The sequence below is a fragment of the Octodon degus genome, unplaced genomic scaffold (genome assembly GCF_000260255.1).
Source record: "Octodon degus isolate 3935 unplaced genomic scaffold, OctDeg1.0 scaffold00101, whole genome shotgun sequence".
Classification (NCBI taxonomy): domain Eukaryota; kingdom Metazoa; phylum Chordata; class Mammalia; order Rodentia; family Octodontidae; genus Octodon; species Octodon degus.
The window spans coordinates 110,387-128,103 of record NW_004524677.1 but is presented as its reverse complement, the minus strand read 5'-3'; the positions used below and the strand labels follow the sequence as shown (position 1 = coordinate 128,103).

The window sequence follows — 17,717 nt, the reverse complement described above, 5'->3', positions numbered from 1 at the left end:
ACATAGAGAAGCAGGAACAGTAAAAATGCTATCTTCTTGAATTGTCATTTCAAGAATCTGATGTTCTCTTGGCTTAGTTCAACCAGATTGATCACCAGTCTCTCAGGGAGCAGTGTTTTCCCTGCATTATGTTTAAGAAAACATAATCCTTTGTTATGAACTTTATAACTAAAGAAGTACCACCTAGTTAATTGCTATATTTCTGAAACATTGGGATTGCTAGTAGCCCAGCTTTAAGCATTATTAAGCCTGAGTGTCAAGAGTTACACAATGCAGGCTACAAAGCCAGCAACTAGAGGAGTGTAGTCTGCACATCGCGAGGCCCTTGTGTGGCAAAGCCAAGGTGTCTGTTGTGCTTCTGGCTCAGATAGATGAAGAAATCAAACTCATATGACTCTGTTTTTATAACTGCAACATCAAAGAGATGTTTTACTGATCCATGGATGTCCTGAGTTTGCTGTTTGCTTTAGCTCCATTTGTATCTAAGTCAATCAGTACCAAGCTCCCTTTCTCCTTGAGAACTTCCCAAATGTCATATCTAATTGTTGGGTCACTTGATAATCTTACTTTCAGCCAATTGTGAGTATTGTCTTGCTTATCCATCATTCCAATATGCAAATTCAGGTGTCTTCAGTTCATTTCCTTGTCCTTTTGTTTCTCTCTCATTCATGAAATATTTGTTGGGCAAATACTGACACTTAGCACTTGTTACTTTCTTCTTGACATTCAACATTAGTTGGAGGCAGATCCTGCCTTTAAGAAGCTTACAGTTTGCAATCAGAATGACAAAACTGAAACCTTTTTTTTTTCTCTAAACACAGATTTTTGCATTTAAGAAAACCTTATGTACATAAGCAAGCTCATAAGGAGAAAAGGCACAAGAGCAGAGAATTCTTAGCCAGGGTAGTTTAACTCAGAACAAAAGGTCCAGTTGCCCCACCCCATCCCAGACTACTGGATTCATATATAGTCTGCTTTGGAGACAAGTGGGATTTAGAAAACAAACTTAAAAGCAATAAAAACTAACATCCCAGCAAGCGTGGGGGCCTGTGATGAAGGCCCTCGCATTAGTCCAGGGCTCAGCAAAGAGTTCTCCCTCTAACTGGAAAAGTAAAGCTCAGCCCACCAGGCAGCCAGGGCAATGCCAGGAAGCAGGATGAAATAGGAGACTCGAGCCTACACCACACCATGTATGCAATCTAAATTTAAACTATATGACTCTTCCAAAGATCATTTCAGCTGATAAATTCACATAAAAACTATGAATGAGAACAGGGGAAGTACTTACACTTAAGAGTGTTGTAAGTGCCAAAGCTCCCAGTAGAGTCCCTTCCACAAGTCAGGACTCATGCGGCTCCTCCAGAAGGTAATGTGTCAGGATAATGGAAAACCCAAAACATGTGTGCGTCACGTAGCTGTCAATATAAGGATGTATATTTTCCATGAAGAAATAAATGTTTTATGAAAAGTGACAGATTTGTTTGAGAAAAAAAACTAAAGAGAGTATTTGTAAGTTCTTCAAGATGAAAAATGTTGCCACTAAAATTAAAATGCTAAGCATGAAATTGTGGACTAGAAATAGACAAGAAAAAATACTTAATTGAATGATCTAAGAGCAACACTCACAATGCAGTACAGAGAGCTGGAATAGGAAATATGGAAGGCAGATAAATGTGGAAGACACACCAAGAAGGTCCAGCATACTGCAAATAGGAGTTCAAAAGGAAAAATGGCCTGAATGGGATGAAGGTGACATTTAAAGAAACAGTGGCTAAGGACACTTCAAAACTGAGAAAAATACCTTCATATTCAAATTAAAAATGGACATTTTGTAAAAATTAGTCTGTACCTATAAGAACATCATAATTAAACTTCAGGCATCAAATAAATGGGAAAAAAGTTAAAGACCCCAAAGAGAAAACATAGATGTCTTAGGAAAGAATCACAAGTAGACTAAGTGAAAATTTCCTCCAAAACTGCAATGGAGGCCCAGGTATAGGTGGCAACTGTCTTTAAAGAATCACGGGAAATTCCCTGCAAGCTACAAATCTATAACTTTTTGAACTGCCCTCCAAGGATGAAAGTGAGAGAAGAGTGACATGCACAGGGTGATGGCACTGAAAGAAACCTGCTGCTAGATCGAAGCAGACGCGGCAGGTGAAGGCATGAGAGCCACTCGGCTCTGGCGATTCGCAGACAAGCTAAAAGGCACACTTGGAAGTACAGGAGCATGGCAGATGGGAAACAAGAAGGCACAGATTGGGCAGTCTAAATTTTGTCTGTTTCTCATGGAAAAGTTACAGATTACCTTTAGTTTTAAGTATGCGTTCTTCATTATTTGAAGTATGAAATATATATGTGTGTGTGTGTGTGTGTGTGTGTGTGTATATACATTCGTGCATACATATACACATGGACATATACAGAGCCTTCCAAAAGGGTGTATATATCAGGAAAAGTGAAACTCATATAATTTTTTTGGGGGGGTGGTACAAGGATCTCACTCAGGACCTTGGGCTTGCCAGGTAAGCACTTATTCCACTGAGTAGCTTCTCATCCCCATGTATAAATATTTTAATACTAAACTTACTGAGCTTTGCATGATGGTGCACACCTATAATTCTAGCACTCATGAGGCTGAGGCAAGAGGATCACTGTAAGTTTGAGGTCAGCCTGAACTGCATAGTAAGACCCTGTCTGAAAAAAGACAGACAGAGACAAGGAGAGGGAAGGGAGGGAGGGAGAAAAGGAAGGGAAGGCATTAAGATCAGAAAGAATTTTAAGGCAAAAAAATATTCTTAAGAATAACATTGGGACCTTGGGATAGTGGCCTGTGCCTATGGCCCCAGCTATGTGTGAGGCTAAGGTAGAATCAATGGAGCTACACCTCCAGTCTCTTTAAATTTTAATTTTGAGACAGGAACTTGTTAGGTTGCTAAGTTGTCCAACCTGGGCCCAAACAGGGTAATCCTCCTGCACCAGCCTTCCGTGCTGGAATTGCAGGCATGTACCACCATGCCTGGGCTATAAGCCCTTTATAGATACATGCTGAGAACAGTGTACACCCCTGAGAGGAAAGGAGAATCCCCAACTGAGGAGCTCCCTTGCACGAGAAGGAGATGGGTCAGAACAAGGAGGAAGACAGCGTAGGCCTCAAGACTCATATTCAAGCACATACGGCAACAGTGTTAGCATTTGTCCTGCTGGTAGCTCTGGGTGTAGATCCATAGGCCTCTGCTCTTAGTATTCTGTATGTATGTATGCTTAGAATATTTCTTTGGTTTCTGCTATTGTTTGTGTTTAAAGTAGTTTTGCAAGTAAAAAGAGCTCTTAGCTAATGATGGGAGAAAGACATGGGATCATAATTCAGAGCGAAATGTACCGTGCTTCACCATAGGCTCCTTGTAATAGCCTTTGGGGTGGAGCTGTCACATAAGGCTGCCACACCAGGGGAGTCCCGAATGTGCTCTGGAAGATGGACCACAACATCACTTTCCCACAGCACCCGCCTGCTCGCAGGGACCCTGAGAAGTGCGTTGCCTCGTAGCCTCGGTCTGTGCCTTGGTCTACCAGGTGCTGCTTTCCCTTTGATTTCCACTAGTAGATTTTTTTAGAAAAATGTTATATAGTCTGGCCATAAACAGTAGTAACTCAGGGCCTTCCAACAAGTTTTCACTGTGAATAAGAACATCTAAAAAATAAAGTGATACCTTGCTTCTGAAGGAAAGAGAAAACAGTAGCTTCCATGATCACATATATTCGTTTCTATGGAAGTAGGTGAATCACAGAGGGAAGGGGCTGCTTGCACGTATGTCTGGAAATATGAACATAGGGGGCCAGGTTCCTGTGTTACTTGCTTTGCTGATCAGAGCAATTCCACCTAGTGTTTTCAGCTTTGAACATTTTTGTTTAATTTCCTTTTGAAAACCTATTGTGGCGAATAGCCAGTGTAGTCTGTGACTTCAGCAAGGATGGCCCACATGGAATTGAGACTGCTGTGGCTATCCTCTGTCCAGCCCTGTCCTCTCGTGCTGCAGCCAGTGCTTGAAACCTGTGGCCAGAAAGGAGCGAGAGGCCATGAGCTTCACCCCATCATAGCAGGGTCTCTACTTCGGGTGGGTCAGACAGTGGTGACACACATGGACCTCATGTAGCATGACTCCCAGCACAAGTGGAAGTGTGGCATACACTGAGTAGGGATGAGCTTGGTGCAGGGCACTGGGCAGGGCACAGCAGTGCTGATCTAGAAGCAATTTACCAATCACCATGAAAAACATCTAACTTGTCTTTAAAATGTCCATCTGCTCCATGCTGAAGCAAAAGATGTATTTGGACTCCAGTCGCCTGGGCCCACCAGGCTGAGTGTGACCCGGAGCTTCATGTTCTCAGATGTTTCCCTTTCCCTTTGCAGAGAGAAGATGCATCAGTCTGCCATGTATGAACTGTGCCAGGGGATGCACCAAATCAGCCTTCAGTTTGTGCGCCTGCAGCTCACCTTTGAAGAGTACACCATAATGAAAGTGTTGCTTCTCCTGAGCACAGGTACATTGCTGTCCACCTAAGCCGCACTACAGAGCCTCTTCCCTGTGGGAAAGTAGATGCCCTTAGAGTGTCCAGGTTGTTGGCACCAAAAATGATGATTTTGAAGTGATGGGAGGAGGGTGTTGGCGTTTGACAAACCGAGTTACTTGCTGGGGGTGGACAGTTACTTGCGGGGTGCATATGAAAGAGCGTAGCTCCTCAGTCTTCCATCCAACCACCACGTGCTGCTTGTATACCTGTTACGTGTATGGTTGGCGGAGCATGCAGGAAGGCGTGGGGTGGTGCAGCTCTACTCTGGGAGCCTATACCATATGCTAAATTCAAGGGCAAGTTTAGTGCAGTGTAAGAAGTGGTGTTTGCACCAACAGAGGTAAGGAAAGTCACAGCAGCGCAGAGGAGGAAGAGCACCTCCTGTCCAGAGTGGAAAGAGGCCTATGGTGCCACAGAGGGACACACGAGAAGCGCACATAAGCCATGGCCCTTGGTTTGGCAAAGGGAGAGTTGCCTATTAATTTTCAATTTGGTGTATGGATTAATTTAATTTTTCGAGATATATTGGGTTATGATGGGTCAGGAGGAAGTGGGACAGTTGGGATGGTGGTTGGAGAAGATTACTCGATGTCTTCTGGGGAAATTGGAATGCTGTTAGGTAGGCGGGTGGCACAGAACAGAGCTGTGCCTCATGGCGTCATGCGGATGTATCTAGCAGCAGGATGGACTGAGGGAGGGAGACAGGCAAAGACAGAACATATCCCGGTGACAAGCAGGAAGTGGACATGCGGCCTGGATTTATGGCAGTTGGCTGCGTGGTGGACAGGGGACAAGTACACCCAAGAAACACTGTGGAGTCAACCTTGGCTGCTGGCCAGAAGGAGAAATAAAATTGATGTAGGTCAGAAATGATGCGGGTTTTGAGCACAGAAAAATGACAGCCATAGTCGTGATGACATCAACAGAAATGTGCCAGTATTGGGAGTTGGAGAAGATCTCAAGTATAGAGAGAGTTCTTTTTTGATGGGTTGATCTTTTGATGCCAACTCTGTGCACGAACAGATGGCCAGAAGATGGAGAGAATGTGGGGCTAGAACTCAGGATGTGGATTTGAGATAAAAATTACTCTGAGGGAAAATTCTAGTGGAAACTCCAGTACATGAAGCAAGGGAGAGTACATGAAGCACAGTTGAGTCCTGTGAAAGGCATGTGGCAGGGGCTGAAGGGACAGAGACCAATTGCCAGACATGGCAGGACCTGCGAGAGTGGCTACTCTTGGAAGTCAGAGTCGCAGCTTCTTCAGAGCGATATGACTAATGGCGTGTCTTACACAGAGAAAATCAAGATGGGCAAGAAAGCTACTGGAGATGCCCACTCGGCATCCCGCAGGTGCTAGCCTGCCAGAGACTTGAGGATTGACGGGAAGCTTCTTTAGGATCTTGGAAGAGAAGAGCTGAGGGCAGAAGTGCCAGGGGACACAAGCGAGGACAGGCTTGGCCTTGGGAGGGATCTTTTACTCAGACCAGAAACAGAGGGGAAAGAATCATACACAGAGGAGAAGGGCAAGGCCGGGAACCACAGTAGGAGACAGTTCTGAGGGGACAACTCTGAAGCAAATCCTGTGGCTGCTAAGGAAACTGAGGAATTGAAAGGAGGCCAAGGCAAGTGGGCTTCATAGGGGAGAGTTGAGTATGGAGTAGAAAAGAGTGTCTAGCCCATCCATGTTCAGGGCCTGAATGTGATATCAAAGGTGTGGGCTAAGTTAGAGTCTTTGGAAGAGTCCTTTTGAGGAAAGCGGCCTCATGAGCCGAGATGACCTAGTGGAATGCCTAGAGGCATCACATCTAACCAGGAGTGACTGGGTCTGAGGTGGAGAGAGCCTGAATCAGGTAGTGGTAAGAGAAGCAGGAGTGACCATGGATAATATGCCTGCCTCTCACATCGAGTACCTCGCAATTGACAATAGCTTTTCCCCATATTATCTGACTGAACATTTAAAGCAACTCTGGAGATTGACAGACCCGCTGTACAGTGGGCAAAAGGAAGCACCTGAATGTTAGGTGTTTAGCATCCTGCATGAGTCAGGGCCCTGGCCAGGGGCTCTGGGCTTCACATGTACAGTGATTCCTGCCCCACCAGGACCCAGGATCCCAGGCCAATGAGTCACACCTGGACAGTGAGAGGCACCAGGGCAGAGCAAGTGGAAGGAAGCATAGGTGCCACAGCAGAGGAGTGACCTGGGCACCTGGAGGGAGTAGGGCCAGCAGCTCACAGCTGTGCTGTGTTTGGCCAGCACAGGTTCAGAGGGCTGCTTTTGGCCTTTGTCTTATTTTCATTGAATCTGATTGCCCAGGGCAGGGCACACTCTCCAGTTCAGCATAGGTCCCATCATTCCTCACTACTTGTGCCAACCCCACTTCCTATAGCTTTTCTGATTCCAGAATCTCATCGTGAGGATAGACAAGAAAAACAAACAAACAAAAACCAGGCTGTTTCTCCTGTACCATTGTCTAGTGGTGTTGACCCCTTTCCTAATTTTTCCTTTCTGGAATATAACTTTGGAAAAAGAATCTTTCAACTCAATGAGAATGATTTTAGTCCACTTTCAAACCCTGAAATAAGCCATTCCTAGTTTAAAAGATGTTTAAAATGTTATATCAAATGAAGGATCAGTTTTAAATGAAGTCTTATTTTCTAAAAGTGCCTGAGTTGCTAATTCTTTATATTCTTCTGTATCCATTTAGTCTTTTAGCCTCTAATAGATTCTGGTATCATTTTGAAGTTCCCTCCATTAATTTATTAACTTTCAAGTAGCTCAGTGCTTTTAATTCTGAACATTTATATGCAAAAAAACCCTAGAATTAAAAGGCAGGAAAATGTAGCTAAGAATTTCATGAGTCACAGAGCCTACAGGCTGTTGTAGGCTTATTTTGCTCATCTGATAGGATGCATTAAAATGGTTCTTTTTTGTTTAGGAATGTAAAATTACACACCTGACATCCATCATATCAAGACTTTTTTTTCAGTAATGACATCAAAGGAATCTCATTTTCTTTATGCTTGCAGAGAAAAACAGACCAACTCTGTCCCAGTTGTGCCTCTGCTCTTCTCTAGCCCGTAGATTCTGGATGTTTTCCAGCAGTCCTGCTGCATTTGATAAGTAAATTCAGAAATTCTGGGCAAATCTCCAAAAATGGAGGTTTTTGCTTAAATTTTCTTTATTTATTGGATTGTTTCAACTTCTAAAAAATCTGGCTGAAAATTGGTACAGTGTATTTCAGGTCTATCAGTAGAATGTAAGTGATAATATTTGACACAAAGTGTTTTAATCTGGAGACTTTTGGGTAACATAACCATCAGAAATGGGAAGGCTGGGCCTGGGAAACAGCTCAGCAGCACAGAGCCTGCCTGGCAAGCTGAGGGTTCTGAGTTCGATTCCCTGTTTAAAAAAAAAAAAAGAAAGAAAGAAAGAAAGAAACTGGAAAGTCTTTCATTAATCTTAGTTGATATTTATCAGAGAATATTGGAATAGAATAGTGACATTTGTCCACTGTCTTCATGGTAAATAATTTTAAGGTATATATTTATATCCACATAAGTATCTGTGCTAGCAAATTAAAGATTTCCTTTATACAGTTTTATAATAAATATATGGTAATTTGTGGACAGGGAGTACAGGGTGTTATTTGCAAGCTTTTAATCTCTTATAGAAAGTTTTAAGTTATTGTTAAAATTTGGGTAGAATGTGAATTTATAGTTCTACTATCAATGTGTCAGTTATCACTATGCTTCTTTGTGTTTGTGTTTTTAAACCAATGCTTTTAAATTTAAAGAAAAAAATTATCCTTGTATACCAATAGCATCTAACTCTTATTATAAAAGTCAGATATTTAAAACCATGGCTAATACAGCCTCAGGAATTTGTATAGTCACTGGTAGGAATTTACTTTTCCCCTATGAAAAGTAGGTTTAAACAAACTACAAATCAAAAGTCTCAACAATTATACTCAAAACTATTAATATAATAGTTGAAGTTAAAGTGCAGGATAACTTACATCTTTATTTAGGATAACAGGATTTATTTGGAGAGTGGTTTTGCCTGCTTCCAGGATTACAGTAAGATTCAGAAACTGCACAGAGCTGCTCCAGGGTGCTGATAACCAAAGGAAACTGTTATTTAGATGAGTTACGAAGAAAAGTAGCAAATATGACATGCAGTGAAGAGGCAAAAGTAAGAGCAGTTTCCAACTCAAAATGCTGCTATCTCAACTTTTCATTAGGTCTTCCTCTCCTAAAAAAATGTCCTTGGTGATCTTTTTCAGATTTGAAGCCTACACATAACTACTTATTGGCTGTACTGAAAAACAAATGATACAAGTCGATTTTCAAAGTGGCTACTTTAGTCTAACTTCTACCCTACTTTTCCTTCCCTTGCACCCTTTCTTGATGATGTGTCTCCCCATGAGTCCTGGAAGAGCGCATCACCTCTCACCTGCTAGTAGGCTCAGTGTCCTAGAATTGTTTTTTAGGGTGTGGATATGCTGAGGATGGGACCCAGGGCCTCACCCACACTGGGCAGTCACCCACTGAACTCATACTCTTGGTACCCAAAATATTTTTAAGTGAACTTTATTTTGTTTAATTATAACCTAGCCACTCTACAAAAGGAAGGAAAAAAACATAGTACCTAATTTTCTCTCTCATGGGAGATAAAAAATTACCCAATTTGTTCTCTTTGAAAATTTTAAAAGTTGCCTCAAGTGTGGAGCTAATGTGGGGGTTACTCCAACATAGCTCAGTACCCAGACCTGCCTCCAGGTCATCCTGGGGCTCACAGGACAGCACCCCCATACACAGGGAGTCCTGTACAGAGGTAGAGTGGAAAGTGCCTTTCTGTATGCAGCATCTTTCCCTTGAGAGAAGTCCACTGCCCCAGAGTTGTCTGATGAATGAACTTGTGGTATAAAGATGGCATTTCTTTTTTTCGGAACCAGGGATTGAACTCAGGCCCTTGCGCTTGCCAGGGAAGCGCTTATTCCACTGAGCCATCTCCCCAGCCCCTAAGATGGCATTTTCTAATGCTGCCCCCAGCTAAGATTGTCTGCAGCTCTTCAGATTGTCCTGCAAAATCAAAATGTATTTTTCTGGCTCTGAGGTGTTGGCAAATTAGAATTCATAGACTACTTCAATGGCAGGCCACAAGCCATGTCATATTGTGCTTAGGAGACACGCCTCAGTTTATAATGCCCCACTGTGCCACTTATTTAGTTTGTGCTTGGGCACACGAATTGACCTGCAATGTAGGCTCCTCATCTGGAAAATGAGAAGAATGTAACAGTTATGTTCTAATGTTGATGTTTGGATCATCTGAGCTAATATTTGCAAAGTAACATGAATCTGAGACGTAGTAGTTACGCCATATATGTGGGTACTTAGCGCTGCATAGTTGCTATGTTCATGCATAGTTGTAGCTAATTGAAATTTAGTACACAACTGCAGAGTCAGCGTTATCTGCTAAGATGCCAAAGCTTCTTTTGATCCTGAGAATTCATGTTTGTATTCCTTAACACAGTTCCAAAGGATGGCCTCAAAAGCCAGGCTGCATTTGAAGAAATGAGGACAAACTACATCAAAGAACTGAGGAAGATGGTAACTAAGTGTCCCAATAATTCTGGACAGAGCTGGCAGAGGTTCTATCAGCTGACCAAGCTTCTAGACTCCATGCATGATGTAAGTAGAGCCTTTGGTTCCTGTTAAGTGAAGGGCCAACAAACACACATGTGCATACATGCACACACGCACGCATGCAAAGGCATGCACGCACGCACACGTTCTCTGCTGGTTAAATGAAACCAGAGAACTTAGAATTTTCAGGGATTTAGGAAGAGCTGGAGTGCATTATTCAGTGGGAGGCAGCAATAGTTAAATCTGATTCAGGCCATTTTTCTTTGGATAACCTTTCGCACGAAAATCATTTACAACAAAGGCTTTGTGTGGCTCTGTGCCCTGGACCAGGGAAGGCCCTCAGATTTGCTACAGGTGTGAGATTGAGTTTCATATTTTTGCTTACAATCTAGGAAATATTTGGTGAATAAAAATGTTTGCTTTAGCATTACATAAATAATGTCCATCTTCTACAACTGTTAATCTAATAACCCAATCTTTCAAAAACATTATTAGTGGTTCAGGGCCAGCTGGGATCATCTCCATCCTTGCCAAATGTTGAACCCCATGTTCATGATTCTTAGTAGGAGTCACCTTTCTGGTCCTATGTAAATACAGAGAGATGATTCTGAGCTTGTTCTAATCTAATTAATTAAAGATGAGGTTGAGGTATTTGTTAGCAGCTTCTACAAAATATTGATTTGGATAACTTGCTTTGTGCGTCATTTAAAATATGCTTCTTGTTTCGCTGCGTGAGGCGCTTTCGCAGTTCTGGCTCGAAGCACGTTGTATGCAGTCATGCTAAATTAGTTCTTCATGTTTTTGAAGTTTCCATACTTTCTTTGGAAGAATTTATTATTCAAATAGGGTCTATATGATTTGAATAATAAATTATTTTTCAAATATTTCCTGTAAAGGAAAATGTTGGCGGGCATAGCGACCAATATTGTAATAGGGTTCCTATGGAGATGGTGGTTCATCCTGTGGATGTCTTTGCCAGTAGACTGTGATCTGTCTGGTGCTAGTGGCATAGGGCTGGTTAGTGAAAAAATACTATTTTCCAGCATTTTATACTAAGTTCCTTGCATGTTTGTTGACCTTTGCTTTCTCTGAACTTTTCGTATAACAAGAGCCAAATTTCTCTCATGTGATAAATGGTTTTGCTTACTCTTCAGGCTTTAGCAAGTGTGACTTGCTGAGGAGTCTTGGAAATCAGAGGTGACAGTAGGCAAGGCTGAGGGAACAGCTCGTCCTGCTCCACCAGAAGGAAATAGGCGGACACCTCGAGCCACGTTTTCCCATAAGTTTAATGCTGAAGCCACACATCACTTAGGGTGGGGGGGTGGGGTTTTTCTTAATGAATTTCCTTGGTTATACAGACAGGCACAAGTGCACTGTCTAAATTAGTATCCAGTTGTTATTCAACACATGATAGTCATGTTGTAAAGCAATTTGTATGTAATGAGACCAGACAGAAGTTAAAACTTGTGTTTTCCAGTCTTTCCGACTCTATGGGCACCAAGCAGCACAGCACAGGGGGACACTAAGAGGCCACTCCCAGGGTCTGAGGGGCAGCCCCTCCTCTCCTGATCAGTCTCCAGCACCAGCACAGTGTGTGGTGCAGGACAAAATACAGTGAATAGTGGTCAGATGGCTATGTCACAAATGCTGATTTTCCTGTAAAAATTTCCAGAGAAAATTAGTGTCATTTTGGATTTTTAAAATAATATAATTGATACATGATAAATTGAATGAATTCCAGGTGCACAGTTTGGTAAGCTTGGGCCTCTGAGCAGGAGCTATCAGCAAATAATTGTTTATCAAGTAGGTAGTACTGGTAGCAGACATCTATCACCCCAAAACTTTCCTCGTGCCTCCTGCTCCAAGTTCTTTCTACCCGGCGCTCTTGTCGGCATACATTCATTTGTCTTCTCTAGTTTCTCACACGAACAGCATCATGTATGAGCCTTTTTATGTAGTTCCTTTCACTGGCTCTAATCATGTTGAGACTCATCCATGCTATTTCAATACCTACATCAAGAGTTCAAGGATTTTCTTTTTCAGGGATTTTCTTTCACTGAGTAGTAGGCCCTATATGGCTGGTCCACAATTCACTTGTGCACTCAGCCATCATGGATACTGGCGTTTTCAACTTGAGGCTATTACAGAGAAAGCTGAGCCATAGTGGACAAGTCTTTATAGAGACATAGGCTTTTCCTTTCCTTGGGGTAATACCAAGTAGTAGAATGCCTTTCTATATTTTAAATATGTTTTATTTTTTTTAAAGAAAAGGCCAAAATGTTTTGCACAGTGGATGTATAATTTTACTTTCCCCTAAGAGGTGTCTGAGAGTTCACGTTGCCCCATGTCCTCCCTAAGCCTTGGCATGTTTCCTCTACTGTGGCCACGAGGTGGTGGCAGTCAGTAGCTGTGTGGTGGTCTCTCGCTGAGGTTCCGTCGTGACTGGTCATCTTTTCTACGTTCATTTCCCATCACTGAACCTTCCTTGGTGAGCTGCCTGCCAGACATGTGCTCCTTGTTTTCTGACTGCTCGGCTCTTCTGTGCTCTAGCTTCAGGTCTTCTGCTGTATGTGTGACTTGTGGTTGTTTTCTCCCAATCCATAATGCTTGTTTTCATCACATTATCAGTGTATTTCAAAGGGCAAGAGTTTCTAATGCTAAGAAAAGTGTTAGCTTCCCATTCCTGTAACAAATAACTGAGGTGATCAGCTTACAAAAGATTTGTTTTGACTCAGGTTCTAGAGTATTCCACCCATGATCCATTGGCCCCATTGTATTTGGACCTGAGGTGCAGCAGCTTGTGTGGCAGGAGCAGGTGGGAAAGCGAAACTGCTTCCCTTGTAGGGAGCTGGGCACAGAGTACATGCAAGAGACTGCAACCCCAGCCTCCTTTGAGTGGATGCCCCGATCACCTGAAGACTCCCCAGGAGGCCCCCACCTGTCAAGCTTCTTACCACCTACTGCCTCCATGCCTGGGCCTTTGGGGGCCACATAAGATCCGATGTGGTGCTGGCGTTCAGTAGATCATTGCTATTTCTACAGGTAGTGTATTAGTGCTGTATCTAAGAAGTCTCTGTGAGCTACTGTTAGAGAGCTTATACCCTTGTGCCACTGTCCCTCACTCACAACTGACATCTTAGTGACCATTTTGGGTTTTGCTGGGTTTTTTTGGGGGGGGGCAGTCTGGAGCATTTTTGGTGGTTTCAAAAAAAAAAAGGGTAAATTCAATTCATCTTATTCCACTTTCACTGTGAGAAAAACAGATGTTTTAGAATCATTTCATCCTAAAATTTTTTCACAAATATTTCAGGTGGCCTAACAGAAGCATCTTGAATACTCTGTATGTCTGTTTCAGCCAGAATACTGAAAAATGCATGCAGTGAAGGCAGACCTTTTGGAGCTTCCGGCGACACAAATAGCTCACTGTGCCAGGCCTGCCACAGGTTCACCACCCTGTACTCACTCAGCCTAGAGGCTGGCACAGCTGCTTTATTAGAGTACAGCAGGGAATCAGAATTTGTAGAATTTACTTCAGGAGAGCAAGGAGCTACCCCACACACTGACTCTGTACTTAGAGCCCAGTTCTGGTGGAAAAGCAAATGTTGTTTCTAAGGGTCACACCCAGGAGAACCATCTAAATCATTTAGATCACAGGCCTTTCTGTTTTGCTTTGTGTTGCTTTAGCCTGGTTTGGTTTTCGCAGTACAGAGGTTTGAACTTGGGGTTTTCACACGAAGTTACATTACTGGCTCTTATTTCCTTTCTAAATTTTGAGACAGTCTTACTAAATTGACCAGGCTGGGCTAGAACTTAGAAATCCTCCTGCTCAGTTCTTCAGAGTACTGGGATTATGGGATGTCCCAACACATCTGAGTATAGATCAAGTTGTGCTTTAAAAATGTGCCTTTAAAAAATAGGTGGGGATGAAACGCAGTACAGGATCCTTGGCTTCCATCCCTAGTACTGAGAAACAAACCCGTGTGCTGCTAGAGTCCAGGATCGGTGCACACGGCTCTCAGCACACATGGACGTGTGCTCCACATGGTGCACATATGTGTTGGCAGAACAGTGGCAGGTAAGAGAAAGAGGTCTCTGAGAGAACAGGTTGACAGCTCAGCGCTTGAATTGGTCGGCAGCTTTCATGACTCATAAGCCCTCTGAACATCAGTCTTCCCATAAAGATGACTTCAAAGAAAGCAGCTGTGGTGCAGCTCCTAGGAGTAGACGTGTTTGTGCGTTGTCAGTGTTCGGTTGGTGTGCGTAAGACATTTAGATTCCTTATTCTGCAATAGACAATTGACAATAATCATTTTGAAGCCATCACTAGGAGTAGTAATTAATTTCCTATGGGTATAAGAAGCACATTCCAGTGGGTCTAATGCATTTATTATTAGCTTGAATTTGTTTTTAGAGATCAAAGTCTGTTTGTGTTATGGTCAGGGTATAAAACAGAAAATATAAAAACTATATTAATAGTTTCTCTTGAGGCAAAATTGCCCCTTTTCTATTAAAGAGTATACATTTGCAATTTTAAGTCTATACACTTAGCAAAAATATTGTGTCTTATGCCTAGTGATATAGATATGCCACAGAGGATGCAAAATGGGTGGATGACATGAACCCAGCCCTGGATTAGCTTAGATTTCACAGAAGTGGCTGCAGCATAATTCAAGGTGGAATATAATCAGTTGCTAAAATTGGCTGCCGAGCCAGGGGACACCCGATGGCATGTGTGTGCTTCTCTATTTGTTCCTTGGTTGGCTAGGCCCAGCTGTGCTGTGAGATCAGAGGTACGTGAGCAGAACGCCTGTCCTGAGGGACTGGGGCTGTCTGGGAGAGGAAGATGTTGGCCTCCTTTGCAGACACTTGCATGCCTGAAAGTGCAGGACAGCCCGACCGCAGCCAGAGGTCCCAGGGCAGCATGCAGTTTTGTGCAGTGAGCAGCAGGCATGTGGACATGTACCGTGTGTCGATACCAAGCCTTGCGGAAAAGGTGTGGAGCCATCTGTGCTGGGCAGGAGTCAGAGAAGTCCCACGGGAGGGTCAGAGAGACATGTGGAAAAAGCTGGAAGCCTGAAGTGACTTCCCAAGGTTCCCAGGTAGCTGGTGGCTGCTGGAATCTCCTAGACTCCCTGTGCCATGCTCCTGACCCCACGTGGGAGGGCAGAGCACTTCTGGCTGACCGCACTGCTTGCTTATAGGCTGGGCAGTACTTTAGAGAAAGGAAACCAGCACTGTTCTTCAGCTCCTTCTGGGGCTCTTCCTTGTTGTCCTGGAAGGCATCGTGTCTGTGAGCTACCCTGTCACACATCAAGGCTACCTGGCTTTGTATGAAAATGTCCTATGTGTTTAGCAGCTCCCAAGACAAAAATGTTAGGTCTGCCTGAACCTTAGTCAGGCAGGTTTGGGCCTGGCGGCCTCTGTCTCTGATATGACCATTAAACCTGGCTGTCACCCCTGCTGGGCCTGGCGGGCTGCACCGGGCCACATAGATGCTCACTGTCCCCTGTGTGACAGAGGAAAGCTCTGAAGATCCTTTGCTCCACAGTGCTGCTGGTGCCTCCACGGAGAATGCTGCAGGGCCCAGTGATTCTTCTGTAGCCAGGCCCTGGGGGCCAAGTGTCCCCCTCGCCATGTGGCTGGGAGGAGGAGCAGAAATCTGGGGATACAGTCTCTATAGCCCCTGCGAGCTATGGAGACTTCTTTCTTTGGGTGGAAAGGGTGCTAAGTTTCAGTGACACAATAACCCACAGAAGTGACACTGCTGTAGTCAGCCCAGACCGTGAACACATTATTTTGAGATTCTTGTTGCTCATTTAATTAGTGGGTGTTCTTTAATACAGGCTGCGGTCCTGGTAATTTCCATCATGATTTCACCATAGGTGGTTTGGAGAAAGACACAAACCTATTTTAAGCGATCCTTACCAGATTCTAAAGAATGCCAACTATGAGTTTGGCCCATTTCTCTGGTTGTCTGGGCAGCCAGCTCACTTTTCTGTTGGAGGTTCATATTCTTCCCAGTCAGTTTCTCCTCAGAAGAAGTTCTGAAATCCAACGGGGGCCCACCACAAAGATGGGACCATCACAGGCAGGAGGAAGCCCTAGGGCTATGGTGCTGCCCCCACTTCCCTCAGTAAATGTGGACACTGGTGGGGTCTTACCCTCAGTTCAGCTGTCAGGTGAGAATAAGACTGAACTTCCAGGGGGTTTTCAGAAGTGAATGAGCATACAGGGAATCTGTCACATGTCGCACATGGAGCTAGACTCACTCTCTCTTCCCATTGTTCTTATGACAATGACATGAGATTGTTTGAATCTGTGTATTAAAAAAAGTGCTCAGGCAGGTAGTGCCCCATGCGTGTGTAAGTGTGGAGCTCTGGTCAAGATACAAGCCCACCTTCTTTCTCACTGAGCTAAGCAACTGTTGGATTTAATTTTTAGCAGTGTTCTGCTGCCTTCTTTGATGAGACCATGACTAAGAAAGATGCTAAATTCAGGAAGAGTGGTTTATTTCAGAGTCAGCTAAGTGAGCAAAGCCTTAGGATCTCCAGGGCCCCGGGGGTGAGGGGAGGACACTGATTCTCCCCAGTATCACTCTTATTGGAAAGGAAACCTTCACAGGTAAAGATGTCACATTCAGGGCATAAGTGATGGGCAGACGTTATTCTTTACATAGTTGGTGAACTCAACAGAACGATTATTAGCTTGTACCACATCTTTTGAATTCCCCTTGTAGAGAAGAGCTGGCCTCTGCATCTCCATCAGGTCTGTTTGCTGCGTTTCTTTGTTTTTCACTTCCATATTTCTGATATTGAGGATATACAGTGCTGTAGTTTAGCCTGTACTCTGGGCCAATGATATGAATGGGTTATTCAGTTTTGTGTGTGTATAGTTTTTAAAATGCCACAAGTATATTTAAAGATGAAAAATGAGAAAAAGTGGAAACTCTTTTTCTCATTCTCAGAACATTCTCAGAATGCTCCACTGTTTTGGTATCATGGGTAAGTAGGAACTGATGACTTTGAGAGTGTGGAAAGACCTGGAAGGTCAAGGGATCAGTGTACGTCATGTGCAGGGAACCCGAGCTAAAGAGCGCAGCAGAGAACCCGAGCTAAAGAGCGCAGCAGAGAACATAGGGACAGGGACACCACCCCAGGTTCTTCCTTCTTTATCTCCATCCATATCCACACTTTGTCATGGTCTTTTGAGGCTGACCTAAAACAAAATCTGAGTTGATTCCTTATCCTTTTGGAAAAGATTAATTTAGAACATTTGAATATGTTCAATGGATGATTTTTAGATTAAGAACAGTGATTGCCAGCTGTTGGTCCACAGCCAAGCAATATCCTAAGATGCAGGTAGACCCCATTTTGAAGAAAGAGGTAGGGGGCCTGCCCCTGAGCTCAGTTCTTTAAGTGGCTGCTTCAACAAAGCAGTCAGGCTCAGGTTGTTGTGGTCTGTTTCCCACAACACAAGCCAGCCAAACCTGCCCTGAGGTC

General features: G+C 43.6%; 1 protein-coding gene across 3 annotated transcripts in view; it reads left to right on the top strand.

Annotated features, from left to right (window-relative positions):
* The window catches only part of Nr3c2 (nuclear receptor subfamily 3 group C member 2), a 388,454-nt gene that overhangs the window by 337,993 nt on the left and 32,744 nt on the right, over nt 1-17,717 (top strand). For all 3 annotated transcript variants that reach the window (XM_023723691.1, XM_004638681.2, XM_023723692.1), the window contains exons 7-8: nt 4,412-4,542; nt 10,106-10,263. In XM_023723691.1, coding sequence (XP_023579459.1) covers nt 4,412-4,542; nt 10,106-10,263 — 289 coding nt within the window. The remainder of the gene's footprint in view (nt 1-4,411; nt 4,543-10,105; nt 10,264-17,717) is intronic.